At 40.7% G+C, this 20,670-nt stretch overlaps 1 protein-coding gene across 4 annotated transcripts in view; it reads right to left on the bottom strand.

Annotated features, from left to right (window-relative positions):
* Positions 1–20,670, bottom strand: part of pcnt (pericentrin) — a 297,297-nt gene that overhangs the window by 203,887 nt on the left and 72,740 nt on the right. For all 4 annotated transcript variants that reach the window (XM_060827697.1, XM_060827700.1, XM_060827698.1 and 1 more), the window contains 4 exons: positions 18,438–18,602; positions 9,752–11,914; positions 9,112–9,204; positions 7,619–7,795 (listed from right to left, as the gene is read on the bottom strand). In XM_060827697.1, the coding sequence (XP_060683680.1) occupies positions 7,619–7,795; positions 9,112–9,204; positions 9,752–11,914; positions 18,438–18,602 (2,598 nt within the window). The remainder of the gene's footprint in view (positions 1–7,618; positions 7,796–9,111; positions 9,205–9,751; positions 11,915–18,437; positions 18,603–20,670) is intronic.

Below are 20,670 nucleotides of genomic sequence, written 5' to 3'. Positions count from 1 at the left end.
TACCTTTAAACCAAGGAAATTGAAATCATTCTTGTAAAGTGATTCCACGATCAAACCATAAATTGAAAGTCAGTTACAAGTTTAAAATTTTCAGAATTCTTCGGAATATTCTCCATAAACTACATATCTTCTCTACTATGAAATAACAGAAGAGCTGAAACATATGACCAAATGTGACAGCAAATAGCCCTAGCGAGATTGAGGTTAAAGGCAATGAAGGTGAAAGCTATACTCTGCTTGCAGTTATACCTAGCACAGGGGAAGATGGTGGTTCTTGTCCTGCCAGTCACCTTTGCCCCAGTCATTTCAGGGTAGTTCGGTAGGCCAAAACATCTTCAGCTGCTTCATCAATAACCATTCCTCTGTCATTAGATCTGAAGTGGGGATGCCAATGATGATTACAGAGTTTTCAATATGATTCACAATTCCTTGGATTATGAAGCAGTCCATGCCTGTCTGTAGCAAGACCTAGGCCATATCCAGATTTAGGGTGATGAAATTGCAATTGCAGCAACATTCAGGCCACACTGGTCCCAGGCAATGTCCATCTCCAACAAGATATTATCTAACCAGTTTCCCATGTTATTCAGGGACATTACCACAACCAAGACTCAAACTGTTAACATCCTGGAAATTACCATGACAGAAACTAAGCTGGATCAACTGCCTAAATACTCTAAGATCAGGTTGGAGACTTGGAATGCTGCAGCAAGTGACTGATCTTCTGGCTCCTCAAAACATCAACCAAAAGGCAGATCAAATGCAATGGAATGCTCTCCACCTCCCCGGATGATTGCAACTACAACAGCACTCAAGAAACTCTTTATCATTCAAGACAAAGAATGATGTGCTTGCCACCCACCAACTGACTATTCACTCTAATTGTCACAGTGCACAATGGAAAGACTGTCGGATGTAGGCAAACTGCAGCCTGCTATAACCAAATCCTCAACCTCTCCAAGGGCAGTAGATGGATGGAAGAACAACCACCTGCAATTTTCCATCTAAGACACCCATAAACTTTAACTTTGAACTATATTGCTGTTCAAAATCATGAGAAATCTTAATGCAGTTCAGAGACTGTTCCCATTGTTATGTAAAGGTTGTTTTTTCATATTTTCTCATCAACTTGTTCAAAGATGTCACAGAAAACCTCTGGAGCAGATAGGACTTGAACCTGGCTCTCTCCAACCTCTGCTCCACAAGATTTCAAGGTGAAAGATTGCAGGTCTACATCACTGGATAAGACTCTTGCTAGCAAGTGTTTCCTGTAAATTATTTATCCATCAGCCTATTTGGACGTGTTATGACACGTCTCTGGGGCAGGTGAAATGTTAATCTGGACCATCTGGGCAGAGATAGGGACACTACCATTGTATCACAGGATTCCTTTTGGTGTTTCTTTCCATGAGCTGAAGTAACTATTGTCTTCCTGCTGCATGCAAATTAATCTCAATCATTACAACTTTCGACAGGATAGATCGAGTGAATCGCGAGAAGATATAAAGGAAGTAGGAGTATACTTAAGAGAGAAATCAGGAGGGCAAAAAGGGGACATGAGATAGCTTTGGCAAATAGAATTAAGGAGATAACCCAAAGGGTTTTTACAAATATATTAAGGACAAATGGGTAACTAGGGAGAGAATAGGGCCCCTCAAAAATCAGCAAGGCTGCCTTTTGAGAGTGGAGCCGCAGAAAATGGGGGAGATACTAAACTGGTATACATCAGTATTTACTGTGAAAAAGAATATGGAAGATAAAGAATGTAGGGAAATCGATGATGACATCTTGCAAAATGTCCATATTACAGAGGAGTAAATGCTGGATATCTTGAAATGCATAAAGGTGGATAAATCTCCAGGACCTGAGCAGGTGTACCCGAGAACTCTGTGGGAAGCTGGAGAAATGATTGCTGGGCCTCTTGCTAAGATATTTGTATCATCGATAGTCACAGGTGAGGTGCTGGAATACTGGAGGTTGGCCAATGTGGTGCAACTGTTTAAGAAGGGTACTAAGAACAAACCAGGGAACTATAGACCCGTGAGCATGACGTCGATGGTGGGCAAGTTTTTCCTGGAGCGTCGGAGGCTGAGGGGTTACCTTATAGAGGTTTACAAAAGTATGAGGGGCATGGATAGGATAAATAGACAAAGTATTTTCCCTGGCATCAGGAGTCCAGAACTAGAGGGCACAGATTTAGGGTGAGAGGGGAAAGATATAAAAGAGGCATATGGGGCAACTTTTTCACACAGAAGGTGGTGCATGTATGGAATGAGCTGCCAGAAGTAGTGGTGGAGACGGGTCCAATTGCAACATTTAAAAAGGGCATTTGGATGGAGAGATGAATAGGAAGGGTTTGGAGGGATATGGGCTGGCTGCTGGCAGGTGGGACCAGATTGGGTTGGGAGATCTGGTCGGCATGGACGAGTTGGACCGAAGGGTCTGTTTCCATGCTGTACATTTCTATGACTCTATAACTCTCACATAAAAAGCATGTAATTTAAACCAATAGTTGGCATTAGTCTTCATGGTGAAGGACATCACAATTTATCTTAAAGATAACAAGGAAGGTACTAGTGGGAGGAAAGACCTTGTCACAATCTCTATATAAAAAAAAACAACGTATTTGACAATTAATGAGACAAAAGGCAGACAGGTTGCCAGGACCTGTTGGCCCGCATTCACGAGTTTAAAACGACATCACTGCAGAGACAGTGAAGGCAATGGTCAAAATATTTCAAAATTCATTGGATTCCAGGAGCATTCTAGCAGATTGGAAAATTGCTAATGTGACAATAGTGTTCAAGAAGGGAGGAAGACAGAAATCAGGAAACTATAGGCCAGTTAGTGTACCATTTGTTGTTGGAAAAAAATGCTATAATGCATTATTAAGGAAATTTTGAAAACATTAAGTTAGATAAGTGGGCGGCACGGTGGCACAGTGGTTAGCACTGCTGCCTCACAGCACCTGAGACCCGGGTTCAATTCCCGACTCAGGTGACTGACTGTGTGGAGTTTGCACGTTCTCCCTGTGTCTGCGTGGGTTTCCTCCGGGTGCTCCGGTTTCCTCCCACAGTCCAAAGATGTGCGGGTCAGGTGAATTGGCCATGCTAAATTGCCCGTAGTGTTAGGTAAGGGGTAAATGTAGGGGTATGGGTGGGTTTCGCTTCGGCGGGTCGGTGTGGACTTGTTGGGCCGAAGGGCCTGTTTCCACACTGTAAGTCTAATCTAAAAAGTCTAATCTAAAAAAAAATCTAAAAAGTGTCCTGGGCCAGATGGGATATACCCAAGGTTTCTCCAGGAAGCAAGGGAGAGATTGCTGCGCCTTTAGTGATGATCTTTGAATCTGCACTGTGCAATGGTGTAGTTCCAGATGATTGGAGGGTGGCAAATGTTATTCTCCTGTTCAAGAAAGGGAATGGGGATAACCCTAGGAATTACAGACCAGTCAGTCTTATGTCAGTGGTGGGCAAGTTACTGGAGAAGATTCTGAACAACAGGATTTATGATTATTTGGAAAAGCATAGCTTAATTAGAAATAGTCATCATGGCTTTGAGAAGGGCAGGTCATGCCTCACAAAACTTAGTGAATTCTTTGAGGATGTGATAAAACACATTGAAGAAGCTAGAGCAGTGGTTGTCGTGCGCATGGACTTTAGCAAGGTATTTGACATGGCTCCCCTTGGCAAGTTCATTCAGAAAGTAAGGAGGCATGGCATACAGGGAAATCTGGCTGTCTGGATACAGAATTGGCTGACTCACAAAGACAGAGTGCGGGAGAAGATGGAAAGTATTCAGTGTGGAGCTCGGGGACCAGTGGTATTCCACAGGGGTCTGTTCTGGGACCTCTGCTCTTTGTGATTTTTATTAATGACTTGGATGAGGTAGTGGAAGAATGGGTAAGTTTGGTGATAACATGAAGGTTGGTAGAGTTGTAGATAGCGTGGAGGGCTGTTGCAGGTTGCAATGGGACATTGATAGGATGCAGAATTGGGCTGATGAGTGGCAGATGGTGTTCAATCTGGAAAAGAGTAAAGTGATTGATTTTGGAAGGTCGAATTTGAATGCAGATTGCAGGGTTAAAGGCAGGATTCTTGGCTGTGTGGAGGAACAGAGGGATCTTGGGGTCCACATCCAAACAGCTCTCAAAGTTACCACTCAAGTTGATAGGGTTATTAAGAAGGCTTTTAGCGTGTTGGCATTGTTTAGCAGGGGGATTGTGTTTAAGAGCCACCAGGTTATGCTGCAGCTCTATAAAGCCCTGATTAGATCACACTTAAAATATTGTGTTCAGTTCTGGTCACCTCATTATAGGAAGGATGTGGAAGATTTAGAGAGCGTGCACAGGATGCTGATTGGACTGCGGGGCACGTCTTATAAAGAAAGGTTGAGAGACCTAGGGCTTTCCTTATTCAAGCGAAGAAGAATGAGAGGTGACTTGATAGAGGTGGACTAGATTATGAGAGGCATAGATAGAGTAGATAGCCAGCTATCACTAAGCAGCATAATTTTAAGGTGATTGGAGAAAGGTTTAGGGAAGATTTCAGAGGTAGGTTCTTTACACAGAGTGGTGGGTGCATGGAATGCACTACCAGTGTAGTCGAGTCAGGTACATTAGGGCATTTAAGCGACTCATAGCTCATAGTAAAGTGCAGGGTATGTAGGTTAAGATCAGCACAACATCAAGGGCCGAAGGGCCTGTACTGTTCTATATTCTATGTAAGGGACACATAGCAGATTATTGAGAAAATGTTTATGTAATCAAAGACAGTCAACACTGTTTTATGAAAAGGAACAAAAAAATCATGTTTGATAAATTTTCTGGAGTTTGTTGAGGATATATCAAGCAGAGTTGAAAAAGTGGAACTATTAGATGTGGTGTATTTGGATTTTCAGAAGGTATTGGATAAGGTGCACATAAAAGATTATTTCAAGATGTAGAAGCTCATGTGCGGAGGGATAATGTATTAGATGGACTGAGGAAGTTAGAGTTGTGATAAATAGGCCTTTTTCAGGTTGGAAAGACTTGATGAGTGGAACATCACAAGAATCGGTGCTCGAGCTTCTATTTACTATCCATAGTAAATTGGAGGGGGGCGGGGGGGAAGGAATAGAGTGCAATATCCATATTTGCTGACGATGCTAAAACAGGTGAGACGGCAGGTTGGACTGAGGACATAAGGAATGTGCAAGAGGATAAGTTGAGGGAATGGATGAAAACTTGCGAGATGAAGTTTAATGTAAGGAATTGCAACAACATGCATTTTTGGTAGAAATATCAAAAGTCAGACTCCAGCACAGAAGGCCTGGATGTCCTTGCTCATGAAATATAATAACGCTAACATGCAGGTGCAGCAGGTAATTAAGACGACAAATGGATATTTGGCCTTTATAGCTAGGGAATTAGACTTTAACCACTGGGAAAAGTTGTTATAACCATACAGGGTATTAGTAAAAGTGCACTTGCAGTATTGTTTAAAAAGGATATACCAGCAGAGGCAATGCCAAAGTAGTACACTGGGCCAACTTCGAGGCTCAAGGGTTTGACTCATCAAGAACAACTAAAAGGTTAGGCCTTTATTCATTAGACTTTAGAAGAGTGAGGTGCGATCTTATTGAAACTTACAAGATTTCAGCAGTATTAACAGGATAGACGTTGAGATGTTTCCACTAATGGGAAATCTCAAACTTGGAGACGTGGTTACACGATAAGAGAAATAAAGGGAAAACTAAGTTGCGAAGCATTTTCTCCCAAAGGGTTGGAAATGCCTGGAATTCACTACTCCAGAGCTTTTGGGGTCTAGAACACTGAAAGCTTTAAAAATACAAATTTAAAATAACAAGGTGTTGACAGCTATGTTGAGTTGGCACAAAAGAGGAGCTGAGGCATGAAAAAGATCAACCAAGATTTTGATGAATACTGGAGTAGGCTTGAATTGCTGAATGGCTTACTCCTGCTTCTTTTTGTTACATTCTTTGCAGAGCACACACTGTAGATTAAGACCAAGCAAGCAGTAGTGGAATTTTGTGACTACTGCTCAGGTTAGAAACGTTGGGCAAGTGGCACAGGAGAACCTTAGATCTTTCTCACTCACAGACCAGGTTTCCACTTTGGGTACTTGTGAGGTAATGCTCATCAGAGCCATGTAACAAGTGCCAAACTTGTGGCAAGCATCAAAAGTGGTTCAGCTATTCTGGTGGTCTGAAAGAAGAATAGAAGGGCAAGATTGTTAGGCAATTCAATGTGGGAACATATAGGCGTTTGTGTGTCCATGCATCACTACAGGACGGTTTATTGCCTCCCTGGTGTTACAGTCAAAGATGCCACGGCACAGTCAGATTACATTCTTTCAGGGGAGGATGGTGCCAATACTTCAAATACACTAGGCAGATATGGAGCGGATATCCTGACACGAGTTTACAGTGGAAGAGCGTGGTGTTCGAAAAGCACAGCCAGTCAGGCTGCATCAGAGGAGCCAGAGAATCGACTTTTTGGGCATAAGCCCTCCTCAATTCTCCTGCTCCTCGGATGCTGCCTGGCTGGCTGTGCTTTTCCAGCACAATAATCTTTGACTCTGATCTTCAACAATTGCAGTCCTCACTTTCTACTAGAGTGTATGGCCCTAGCAAGAGGTTCAAAAACAATTTATACTGCTGATTCCACTAATACGTTAATCTTACTCCCACTATCAAGCACTGGTGAGCCCAGATACAAGATTACATGAATGAACAAGTGTCTGGAAAAATGGCATAGGTTGGAGAGTTTTAGACCCTTGGTGCACTGGGGTTGGCTCTGGGCAGGTGGGACTTGTACATGAAGGATGAGTCACACCTTAGTAGAACCAGGACTAATATCCTTATGGGAGATTTGCTAGCTCTGTTGAATTTTAGTTATGGGAATGGGAATTTATGCAGATTGGATGTAAACAAAGCTGGTTATGGGAAGTACAATAATTCTAAATGAAAATGGAAACATCAGAAATAAATCTTAGGATCAACAGGGTCACATTACAGAATCATGTTAAAAAGGCAGAAATAAAAACATGATCTGAATACATAAAGTATTCACAGCAAGATGGGTGAATTAATGACACTAGTCAAGTAAAAGTACATGATTTAATTGCCCTTATGGAAATGTAGCTACAAGGTGACTAGGACAGGCAGCTGAATACTCAAGGATATTTGACATTTAGGAGGAAAAGGCTAAAAAGGAATACTAAGTGGGACAGCACTGATGAGACAACGTAAGATCTCTGTATTAGCAGAAGAATTTGTTTGGGTGGAGCTAAGATACAGCAAGAAGTAACAGCAGAACAATTACGGCTTATTGCTTTTCTAGTTTAGGATAATAGACAATGAAGATGCAGAAATGATGCTTTTCCTGGCTCCACCAAATCTCAGAATAAAAGGCAAGTTACTTAGGACAGAGATAATGCACAGTGGCTGAACGGTAAGCACTGCTGTCTCACAGCACCAAGGAGCCAGATTCTTTCAAGTGTTTTTTGTCAAAAGCTGGGAATTTCTGCTTTAATACCTTGCAACATCATTAACACAAGAACAATAGCAGCTCTAGGAGAAGGACCATCACCGTTATCATCTTTCACTAGTGATAACTAACCTGCATTTGAAGCTGAATTTGGTACAGTTCGGCTTCATGTGCTGACTCCATTTGTGCCTGAATATCACTAAACAGATCCTGCTGCTCCTGTGTCAGTTCTGCCCTCTGTTGCTCCACCTCCTCTTTATGTTTAGTAATCAGTGTACTCATCTCTCTGTCATGCTCCCTTTCATGAACCTGTTAATAAAGATAACAAGTGTGCATTTATAATAGTATTCTAATATTAGGGCAAGCTAGTACAATTGAACAAAAGGAAGATCTGAGTTGCAGCAGAGCTCTTCTAGCACACTGAATAATATTTATCTACCACCATCATCTGGATCATTCATCTTCTTGCTACTCAGTGAACATTGTTCTGTATAAATTGCCTACCATATTTGTCTACATAACAAATGTGGTTATTTCTCAAAAGTAATTAATGGCTTTGAAGGTTAAGAATATCTTGAAACTATAAATGTAAGCTCTTCTTAATTACTGTTTCTGATCTGCACAAATTGGCAGACCTCAGCGAAAAAAACAGAAGAGTATAACTTGAGAGATTTTTTCAATTCTGCACATTTCAGAAAGAGCAAACATATTCATATTGGCAACAATACTTTAACAATAAAGCATTAATCATTAATGTAGACAATCAAATTAAATCAGAAGGGTGGCAGTTATTTATTGCTGTATTGATGGCAGACATTTTCTCTTTGTTCCAAAATATTAGGTCCATCTTACCCATTGGACAGTTAGACACTTCAATTTGATTGGAGCATAATGTGGCTGCATCTCAATTTAACACTTTTTATTAAATCTATCTTCTGTTTTCTACAGTGATCTAACAAGTCGTATTCATTCCTATAGATTGCTGAGTTTCAATGATGCAGGAATGTGCAATTTTCAACTAAGAACACTTTGATGGAACACTTAGGCCTGCACTTTGCTTTTGTCCATGCTGATCACACCTAACTTTGTTAGATTGACATTCCCATCAAGTGATGATCATGGAAACTTCACCAAGAAAGTTCTTGCAAACATTCAAACTCATCATAATTTGCAGATAATTAGCTTCAGCACCTTTCTAAACAGCACTGAGGATGTACCTATTCTCCATTGGCTGCAACAGTTCAAGGCAGCAGCTGACCACCAACTTGCAAAGGGCGCCTAGCAATGGATGCTAAACACTGGCCTAAACAGCAACACCCACATCCAGAGGGACAATAAAAAAAGACACTGTGATCAATATTCAAAAGTTATGAATGAATAGCAACATTCCTGAAGGTAACTAGTCAGAATTGTACAAGTTGTAAGAAAGCTTTTCTTAAATATAGATTCTCGACTATCATTTTTTGTGCAAAGTTTAATTCAGATCTCACATGAAACAAAACACATACATCAAGAGTACAAAACAGGAGAAAGGGAATTGAACACTTTTTTTTGTCAGAGATTATGAAGTGCCCCAATAGCATCAATCAAGAGGGTGACAGCTAATTATCTGCAAGAATACTTGCCCGTTTAATTAATCCAATTTGTTTTCTTCTTTCATCTTCCTGTTTCTGTTGCAAGTCAAATGCCTTCCTCATTTCTGTATTCAATTTATCTAACTGAAAGGAATACAAAAGATCACAAGTGCAACAATCAAGCATGCCGGAAAAAACACTTTGGATTAGTCACTCAACACTTGCTAATTGTTTCATACCTCCCTTATTACAAAACATTTTGATTCAAAATAAGTTTCAAAGATAAATTTCTGCATAATAACCTTCAAAAATCAGTACCCATATTATAATTGACACTAAGTTATTGGGCAATAAACTACATTTGCCACTGAGTAAGAGGTTCATTTCATTGCAGAAAACTGAGGAAATGCATAAATTCAAGAGAATATGGTCAAAAAACTTGGTTCAATATGCGTTGTTCCTAGAATCAAACCAAGGGAGGCAGTTTCTTTGAAACAGAAAACTTTTCACTGTAGCTGGGTTCAAAATCCTGAAACTCCCTTCCTAATGCACTGTGCATTAACCAAATCACACAGCTTTCAAGAAGGCAGCTTACCACCAACTTCAAAGGCAACTGGGGATGGGCATAAAAAAAAAATCAAAACTCAATTTAGGTCATTGATTATATTGTCTTCTGTACAGCAATAAATACCTCTTCCTGATGCTGCATTTTCAATTTCTTCATGTCAGACTGTTGCAACTCTTTCACTTGGCTCAGCTCTTCCTCATAACGGCTGGTCACAACTGCCTGAGCCTGCTGCACTGCATGGTTAAGCCTCTCTTCCTGTTCTTGCAGCACAGTCTGCATTTTTTCATTGAAAGTTTGCTCCAATGTCTGTTGAATCTTTTTTTGATTGCTGACCTCCAGTTTCAGAGTGGAATGTTCCTGAAGATGTTGAGCCTTTTGTTCTTCCAGGGTTGCCTCTAGCTTTTGCAATTCAGAAACCTTTCCCTTCAATTCACTGGTCAGGGCTAGAATCTCAGACTGCATTGTACAGTCTAGATCTTGAAGCTTATGCATCAAATCTGTCTTCTCTTTCCTTAAACAATTATTTTCAGCTCTGATTCCACTAAGTACTTCTTCAATCCTAGAAAGATCCTCTGCGTTTGACAATACTTTATTTTCAAGCTTGATTTTCTCTTCAGTTAGTTGATTTACATATTCTTCATTTTCACTCAATACTGACCGAAGTTCTTTGAGTTCTTCACGCAGGGATGACTCCTGCATGGTTTTCTGCCCAAGGATTTCAGATACTGTTTGATTTTTAGCTTTTTGAGCCTCAAGCTGAGCCTGCAGCTGATCCCGTTGGCTCTGCAACGCAGCAAGCTGACGGCCAAACAAAGCTTGAACTTCACTGGTGACTGAATCTGCAGCCAACTTTTGTTCTTGAACCCCTTTGACTAGCTGCTCCTGTTCTCGTAGCTGTGTCAACAACAACTGCTTCTCCTGTGTCAGATCTTGCACCATTCCCTTTAACATATTAACGTCACTTTCTTTGTCTTTTTCCACTTTTTCCTTTGTAGAAACCAATGCTTTCTGCTCAGGTTCAGACTGCTGAATATTTCCTTGGCTCTCGAGAAATAGCTTCTTTATTTCCTCTTCACAACGATGCCGTTCAGTACTTTCTTTTACAATTTCTAAACGCAAACTTGACAGTTCCTCAGTGACTGCTTTACACTTCTGTACGGCTTCCTGAGTTTCACTGGCTGACATCTTAACTTCCATATGCAATTTCTCCAGCTCCATTTCTTTGTTTTGCAACTGCTTTGTTAGCTCTGCACACTGTTCAGTTAACATGACTTTTTCGTGGTCCAATGCTTCAAAATTCTCATTGGTATCATTCCGGTGTATTTGACTATGCAATGTTTTTTTCAGACATTCTAGTTCCTTTCTAAGTTCTCCAGTTTTTAGATTGTGTTGTGCTTCAAGATCTTCCCTAAGTTTAGACAAATCAGCTTCATGACTGAACAGCATCTTGGTTTTAAGTTGCTCAAGTTCTACTTCTTGAGATTCAGCCAGTCGGCTTAGCACTTCATCCTTCTCCCTTTCCATCATCTCCAACTTTATACTGTAGTTTGTGATTTCATGCTCATGCCGGAGTCTCATTTCTTTACTGTCTTCCTTCTCTTGGGCCAAAACAGCAGTGAGCTCTTGAATTTCATGATTTAAATGCTCTTTTTCAGATTTGTACAGCTTTGTCTGTTCTTCCAGATCCTGAACCAAAAGTTTATATTTCTTCTCAATTTCAATTTTTTCCTGATGAGACACCATCATCTTTTCCAACTCTCGGTGAAGTCTCTCTTTCTCGAGATTGGATTCTTGTAGTTTTTCATTTAGATTGATCATCATTGCATTTAATGTTAGCACTTGTCCACAGGGTCCAGAATGATTTTGAATCGGGCTTTGGAAGATGTCAACCGCAACATTTGTTTGTTCACCTCGCCCCTGCACCTCACAGACATGTTCCTGGCTAAAATCTGCCTCTGCATCAAACCTCGGTTCCTCTATATCCTTCTGATCAAATTGTTTCTGCATGTTTTCTGCATCAATTGGCCCTCCATTTTTTTCCAGAGAGTGCCTTTGTTGCATGGTATATTCAATATCTCTCTTTAATTCTGCAATTTCTTGATCCCGAAGCAGCAGTGAATGCTGCTGCTGTGATATTGTGTCGTCTTTAAGGTCCAATTTTTCTTTTAATTCTTTAATGGCTTCATCTTTTTCTTCCACCCACTGATTTAATTGCAGCACAGTGCTTTCTGTCATTTTCTGTTGTTCAACCATCTGAGCAAGACAGCTGTCTTTGTCTTTTGCACTCTTAAAAGAAGAAAAAATATTGTAGAACTATGCAGAAAAAGACAGGAAAACCATTATATGATTATGTCATAAATATATACTGTGTTCACTGATCTAATAAATCAATTCTGAGGAGTGAAAAAAATGGAGATTGTTCACTGAGTGCATTATTTCTACTTTACTCATTTCCAAAGTCTCAGAACAAATGAAATTCCTCATTCTTCGAAACTTCCTTCTACAATTTAAACATCACACTGGGCTAACCAAATTACCATTACCTGATTAAATAAAAATAGAAAATACTCAGCTGGTCAGGCAGCACCTTGACAGAGAGAAGTAGAGTTAATGCTTCATGTCATTAATCTGTAACAGCTGAGAAAAGAAAGAAATGTAATGGGCCTTAAGTAGGTGAAATGAGGGAGTGTGCACAAGAAGGAGGAATGTCTTTGACAGAATAGAGGCCAATAGACATTAAACAACAGGAGAGCTGGTGGTGCAGAACAAAAGGGAAGAAGTAATAGAACAAGAAAATGTATCGAGAGAATGTAGAAATGGTAGAATAATAAGCAATTGCTATTCCAAAGGATTTTTTTCTTTGACACCTTTAAGGCAAAGATGGCACTCTCTAATAAATCTTGGATGCTTATGCCCCTCCAAACCTCCCTTCCACTTCATTTCCCTTTGACCACATGTCATGTATTCACAATACCCTAAGTCCCTTTCTTTAACCGTGAACAATCTGTCACGGGCAAGGACCTCAAAATCTAAACTGAGCTCAGCAAAACTGGGAGGCACAACGGTTGGCACTACTGCCTCACACTGCTAGGCATCTGGGTTCGATTCCAACCTTAAATGACTGTCTGTGTGGAGTTTGCATGTTCTCCCCATGTCTGAATGATGCAGTGATTGTAACAATGTCAGCCAGATGAGCCTCATAGAATAAGATTTCCCTGATTTGGGATGTTAATCTTGTCCAATCAGGGAGTCCTAGCAGACAGATAAGAGAAGGAGTATCAGTCACTCTGACACTCAAAGCTGGACCGGTGTCAAGGATTTTCCACGTGTAAATAAAGGGTGACTGGGTGATAGAAGACCAGCTTCTGTGGAGTTATTTCAGTGGCAATGAGAGTAAAGCATGCTCCTGAAAAAAACTCGCATTTGAGTTGCAGTAAGCATTTGTGGCATCATGCCATTATTGGGAAGCTTTACTCATTCAATCCTGCCAAAGATAGGGCCTCATATATGAAAAGAATGTTACTTTTTAAGGCAAACGATGCTGGGGCAGATGAAAAGCAATGAGTAATTTTCGTCTCAGCTTGTGGAGCCACAGCTTTTATGGTTATTAGGAGCCTGACTTTCCCTGAGGCACAAAGTACTAAACTTTGAAGGGTTGACAGACTTAGCTAAGGAATACTACAAACCAAACCACCTCTAATTCTGAGATATTATCATTTTTACTCTGCAATTCAAAAACCTGGGGAATCAGTATTGGGATTCTTGACGAGGTTAAGATGACTGGCAGAGGCATTTGTCTTTGGTCGAACATTTAAAGAGATGTTGAAGGACTGGTTGGTATATGGGATTAATGATTTAACCATGCAAATGCCTACTTGGTGAAAACAAACTGGACTTCAAATAGACACTACATTGGTTTTATCACTAGAAAATGTGAGTGTCTGGAATGGGTTGTCACAGGTAGTGGTGATGGCGGCGAGTACAATTTAGTGATTTAAGGAATATTTGGGCCGGTACATGGATGTGATGGGTATTGACGGAGATGAACCAAACACAGGCAAGTGGGAACAATTTAATTGTGAAAACTGTGTGGCGTGGACAAGTTGGCCCAAAGGGCCTGATTCTATGCAGTAAACCTCTATGACTCTGTTACCCTATGCATAAAAAGGGTTTTCAATCCTATCACTGAAAAAAGGACTTCAGTTTTATTTTACAATTTCAAAAATCAGAATACCTTGGCTTCAGAAAAGCAGGCTAGAGTCATGGAGTCCTACAGCATGGAAACAAGCTCTTTGGCCCAAACTGGTCCATGCCGACCAAAATGTCCATTTACGCTAACCACATTTCCCTGCACTTGGTCTATATCCTTCTTAACTTTTTCTATCCATGTGTTTGTCCAAATGCCTTTTATATGTTGTTAATAAACCTACCTCATCCACTTTCGTGGCAGCTCATTCCATATGCGTACCACCCTCTGTGTAAAAAAAAGTTGCCCATCAGGTTCCCTTTTATTCTTTCCCCTCTAACCTTAAACTGATGCCCCTCTCGTCCTTGATTTCCAAACCCTGAAAGAAAGAAAGAATGCATTCACCCTACCCACGTCTGTCATGATCTTATACATTTCTAAGGTCCCCCCTTCGTCTCCTACACTCTAAAGAAAAAGTCCTAGTTTGTCCAACCTCCCCTTGTAACTCACATCATGAATCCAGGCAACATCCTTGTAAATTTCTTCTGCACTCTTTCCAGTTTAATAACTTTCTTTCTTTAACAAGGTGACCAAAACTTAATATTCCCAAGTGCTGCCTCACCAACATCCTGTATAACTGCAACATGACTTCCCAACTTTTATAGTCAGTACCCTGACTGATGAAGGCCAGTGTGCAAAAAGCCTTTTGCACCGCCCTGCCTACCAGTGACTCCACTTTAAGACAATTGTGAACCTGAACTCCAAGATCCCTCTGTTCCTCTACACTCCTTAAGGCCCTACCATTCACCATGAAACTCTTACCTTGATTTGACTTTCCAAAAGGCAAAACCTAACACTTTTCTATAATAGACTCCATTTGCCAGTTTTCAGCACTTCCCCAGCTGATCAAGGTCCTGCTGCAATTTCTGATAATCTTCCTCACTATCCACGATACTGCCTATTTTAGTGCCATCAGCAAACTTACTAATTATGCCTTGTACATTCTCATCCAAATGATTGATATAGATAACAAATAGTAATGGACCCAACGCTGACTCTAACACAGTCCATTAGTCACAGGGCTCTAGTCCGACAAGCATCCTTCCACTATTACTATTCCATTATTTTCTTGTTGCAGCTCTATAAAACTTTGGTTAGACCGCACTTGGAATACTGCGTCCAGTTCTGGTCGCTCTATTATAAGAAAGATGTGGATGCTTTGGAGAGGGTTCAGAGGAGGTTTACCAGGATGCTGCCTGGACTGGAGGGCTTATCTTATGAGGAGAGGTTGACTGAGCTCGGACTTTTTTCATTGGAGAAAAGGAGGAGAAGAGGGGACCTAATTGAGGTATATAAGATAATGAGAGGCATAGCTGAAAATGTGTTGCTGGCTTATGCCCGAAACGTCGAATTTCCTATTCCTTGGATGCTGCCTAATCTGCTGTGCTTTAACCAGCAACACATTTTCAGCTGTGATCTCTAGCATCTGCAGACCTCATTTTTTACAATGAGAGGCATAGACAGAGTCTATAGCCAGAGACTATTTCCCAGGGCAGAAATGACTAACACAAGGGGTCATAGTTTTAAGCTGGTTGGAGGAAAGTATAGAGGGAATGTCAGAGGTGGGTTCTTTACACAGAGTTGAGAGAGCATGGAATGCATTGCCAGCAGCAGTTGTGGAGGCAGGGTCATTGGGGACATTTAAGAGACTCCTGGACATGCATATGGTCACAGAAATTTGAGGGTGCACACATGAGGATCAATGGTCGGCACAACATCGTCTGCTGAAGGGCCTGTTCTGTGCTGTACTGTTCTATGTTCTATTACCCTCTGCTTCCTACATCCAGCGTATATTATATTAATTTGCCGGCGTGCCCTGAATTCCATGCAATCTAACCTTCCAGAACAACCTACTATATGAACCTATGAAAGGTCTTAACGAAATCCATATTGACTGTGTCTACTGCCCTGCCCTCGGCAACTTTCCTGGTCACTTCGTTTGAGAGGCACGTCTTTCCATTCACACGGCTATGCTGACAATTCCTAATCAAACCCTGTCTTTCCAAATGCAGGTATATTTTATCCCTTAGAATCTTCTCAAGTAACTTACCCACCACAGATGTTAAGCTTACTGGTCTATCATTCCCGGCTTTTCTTTGCAGCCTTTCTTAAATAATGGCACAATATTCACTATCTTCCAGTCTTCCAGGACCTGAACCATAGCTAATGATGATGCAAAAATATCAGCCAGGGCCCCTGTAATTTCTTCTCTAGCCTCTTGCAGTGTTCCTAAATATACCTGGTCAGGACCAGGAGATTTATCCACCTTCATACATTCTAATACAGCTAACATCTTCTCTATTGTGATGTGGACAGTTCCTAAGATATCACCACTAACTTCCCCTAGTTGTCATGTCTTTCTGTGTGGTAAACACAGATGAGAAATATTGAGAACCTCATCCATCTCCTGCACTTCTACACATACATGTCCACTTTGTGTCCTTAGAATCCCTACAGTGTGGAAACAGACATTTGGCCCAACAAGTCCACAGAGTAACCCACCAAGACCCATTTCCCTATCTTATTACTCTATTTACCCTTGACTAATGCACCTAACCTACACATCCCTGAACACTATGGACAATCTAGCATGGCCAATTCACCTAAGCTGCACATCTCTGGGGGTCCCTATTCTCTCTCTGGTTATTCTTTTTCCTTTAATATACTTAAAGTACCACTTTGGATTCACCCTAATCTTCTCAGCCAAAGCTATCTTTTCACCTCTTGATTTCCTTCTTCAATAAACTCCCGTATTTCCTGTACACCGCCAGGGATTCTCTTTATCCCAGCTGCCTGTACCTGAGTCACACCTCCTTTCGCTGGTCAAAGCCTCAATATCTCTTGCCATCCAGGATTCCCTATTCCTGCCAACCTTGCCTTTCACCCTCACAGGAACACAAAGACCTTGAAGTCTAGCTATCTCACTTTTAAAGGCATCCCACTTGCCAGAGGTCCCTTTGCCTGCAAACAAACTACTCCAATTAACACCTGCAAGCTCCTGTTTAATGCCATCAAAATTCACCTTGTCTAGTTTCAAATTTAAACCTGTGGACCAATTCTATCCCGCTCCATAACTATTTTAAAATTAATAGAACTGCGGTCTCTGGTTGCAAACAGTACCCCCAGCGTCACCTGTCCTGCCTTATTTCAGGATGGGGTAGAGTTTTGCCCCATCCTGAGTAGGAACCTCTATATACTGCTTGAGGCAAATTTCCTGAATGCACTTAAATTCCACCCCGTCTAAGCCCTTAACGTTCTGGCAGTCCCAATCTGTTAGGGAAATTAAAATCCCCTATGACAACCCTATTGCTCTTGCATGTCTCCCCAACCTCCTGCATAGTAGTTCCTCTAATTCCCGTTGACTATTTGGGGACCTATAGCACAACCTCAATAACATCAATATCCCCTTCTTATGACGTAGCTCCACCCAGAAAGCCTCACTGCATGATCCTTCAGTTATTTAATCTCTGAGTACTGCTGTGATACTTGCCTTAATAAAAAATGCAATTCCCCTTCCCCTCCTTCCACCACTCTGTCCAGTTTAAAGCATCTGTACCCTGGCACATTAAGCTGCCAGTCCTGCCCCTCCCTTAGCCATGGTTCTGTAATGGCTATAAAATCTCAGTCCCACATACCTATCCACATCCTGAGTTCATCAGGCTTACCTGTCAGCCTTCTTGCATTTAAATAAATCCAATTTAACCCAATGTGCATTCCTTGCTCCCTGTCGTGTTCCAGCTGACTTGTCTCTTCAACATACTATTACTGATTACTGGATCTCCTTTGAGCCTTGCGCTTGCCTCCCTGCACTTGAGGATCCCAAGCCCTGACAATCCAGTTTAAAACCTCCCTAGCAGCACTAACAAACCTGGCTGCCAAGACATTGGTTCGCCTCCAGTTCAGGTGCAACTCATCCCCTCTTGAACAAGTCATCTCTGCCCCAGAAAAGATCCCAATGATCTAAAAAAAAAACTTGAATCCCTGTCCCCTGCATCAATCCTTTAGCCATGCATTCATCTTCCATACTCTCCTGTTCTTACCCTCACTAGCACATGGCTCTGGAAGTAATCCAGAGATTATCTCCAACGAGGTGCTGGTTTTTAACTTTTCTCCTCACTCCCTATAATCAATCTGCAGGACCTCATCCTTATTTGCACCTTCTCATTTGTGCCAACACGTGTAATGACTTCTGCTGCTCATCCTCCCTCTCGATAACACTCTGCTGTTCTGAGACATCCTGAACCCTGGCACCTGGGAGGCAATACACCATTCTGGAATCTCCTTTGCGGCCACAGAATCTCCTAACTGTCCCCCTACGTATCGAATCTCCTATCACTAAGGTGCGGTTTACCTTTACCCTGGCTCTGTGGCACAGCAGGCAAATCATAGTGCCACCAACCTGGCTACTGCTGCTTTCTCCTGAATAGCCATTCCTCCCCTCCACCCAACAGTATCCAAAATAGTATACTTGTTTTACAGAATTCATACTGCTCAAGAGGATTGCACAATCCAAACAATATTCCAAATAATAAATGAGAATGAAAAAAATTGCCATTTGCTCACTTGCTCTGAACATTCCAGCTGAAGTTCTAAATCATGTGCTCGCTGCTCAAGCCTCTCCATGCGTTCACTCTGTTCTTTCAAGTTCTGTTGGAATAGAGAGATTTGTTGCTGGGCCTGAAGGAGTTCCACAAATCCAGGGCTTTTGTTTTTCAAGATCTCACTTGCCTGAAAAATAATATGACATTTAAAAATTCTTCATGAATGCATTTCTTTAGTGTAATTCTTAAGGCAAATTTCATAACTATTTTACCACCATATTTGAATAAATGAGATATCCAAGTGCTCTCGGAGAAACTAATGCTTCAGATCTATCACATTGCTTGAGAAGCCTCATTCAATTAAACACATCTTCCTCCTGGAAAGATTGAGAGGGTAACCAGTCCACACTGGGAGAGGTATCCACTTTCCACTATATTAATACCTCTGGCTTGTGACATGCAATGCAGTTAGTAACACCAAAAATACCAAGTACACTAATTTCAGCAATAGCAACCTCAAAGCCTTTTAAATTTAATTTTCCCAATTGTACACAAATGTCTAGGAGCAAATCATTTGATTTCATGTTGTCATGATGCGCACTTGGGCTGACCTCAGACCAAGAAAAATCCAAAAACTTTCAATCATTCTTTGGCCAACTTTATGTTGAATGTGGCTGTAATATGTCTTGTTACATTTCTCTATCAATAATTTATCAATTTCAGTTTCAACTGATTCAGGCTTTTAGAGAAGAGGTACAACTTTCATTAGTCACATGAAAACAAACTCCCTGATTTTACTTTTGACTACCATACCTTTAATTCGGCATTTGTACTTCCTTATTTCCCCAGCAAGAGAATATAGATTTCTTGCAACAATCTCATTTAATCACTTTATGGTTTTGTAATATAACTTAGATTTCTCTTTATGTATGTAACCTATCCTCATAATGCAAACTCTGGTTTCATTTGGTGAATCTGTATTATGTCTCTCCAAGTTGTGGTGCTCAAATTGAATGCTATGCCAAATGGGTCCTTACTAGGCTCTGCACAACTCGGGTACCAATTGTTTCTTTCATATTCAGTTGTTTATAAACTCCAACATTCCAAACGTCTTGGTCATCCACCTCAATGTACATTTATGCTAATTCCTAAGTGATATGGTTTTCTGCAGCTTCTAGACTTGCATTATTAAGAAAATAGTACAGAGGACATATTGGCTATAGTAGATTGCGAAACATTCATACAGGATATAACTGTATAAATAGGCAAACTGGAAGAGATTGAGAGAAAACACCGGCCCATTAGATGCAAGAAACAGATGAAATTGGAACAGACAACAAATAAATCATAGACACATTAATCATATGTGTTACTTGCATCTCTACCATGAAGACAGATAAAGTAAGAACCATAAGTTTAGCTACATTAAGCAGTTTAAATGCAGCATAAATGGTATTCCAAAAGTTAATGGGACTAATATGACTTGATATTCTACCTTCTAGCTGCAGAGGAAATAACAACTTGGTGAATTTGATCTTCCAGAATTACTTAGATTTTAGATCATTCAAAGGGTTGGAATTGTATTGTTTATCAATAAGGAACAAGATGTTGACACCTGTTATTAAGGACATGATAGTAGAGCATTTGGAAATTGTGATTATTAAGTAGACTCAACATGAAATTATGAAAGGAAAATAGACTTTGACAAATCTACTTAGGTTTATGAATTGCAAGTAGCAGGGTAGGTATAGAATGAACTCAGTGGATATAATGTATTTTGATTTTCAAAAATCATTTAATAAAGCTGCTGCACAAAAGGTTATTGCAGAAAATGTACTGGTTAATGTACATTAACTAAATGTTGGTTAATCCACCAACTGTGATATTTCACGTTGGCCTGTGTCTTGCTTTGCACCATGCTGAATGCGAAGTGGTCCCCTTCAACTTATATATAACCACTATCTTAAAAGAGAGATAGCGATCCCTTGTAGACTATTATTAATTACCTAATGGACAGGAAACCAAGAGGAGGAATAAACAGGATATTTTGGATTGACAGATTAGAGCTAGCCAGGTAACACAAGAATCAGTGTTTGCGGTGTCAGTTATTTACAATCTACATGACTGACTTGTACGAAAGGAATAGTACAACAGATTCAAATCTGCAGAGAGTTAGGTTGGAAAGTAAGTGGTAAAGGGGTTGCAAAGAGTTTGCAAAGGAATATAGGAAATCACAACAGGTCAGGCAACATCCA

Source organism: Hemiscyllium ocellatum, chromosome 7 (genome assembly GCF_020745735.1).
Source record: "Hemiscyllium ocellatum isolate sHemOce1 chromosome 7, sHemOce1.pat.X.cur, whole genome shotgun sequence".
NCBI lineage: Eukaryota > Metazoa > Chordata > Chondrichthyes > Orectolobiformes > Hemiscylliidae > Hemiscyllium > Hemiscyllium ocellatum.
This window is presented reverse-complemented; position numbering and strand designations above follow the sequence as displayed.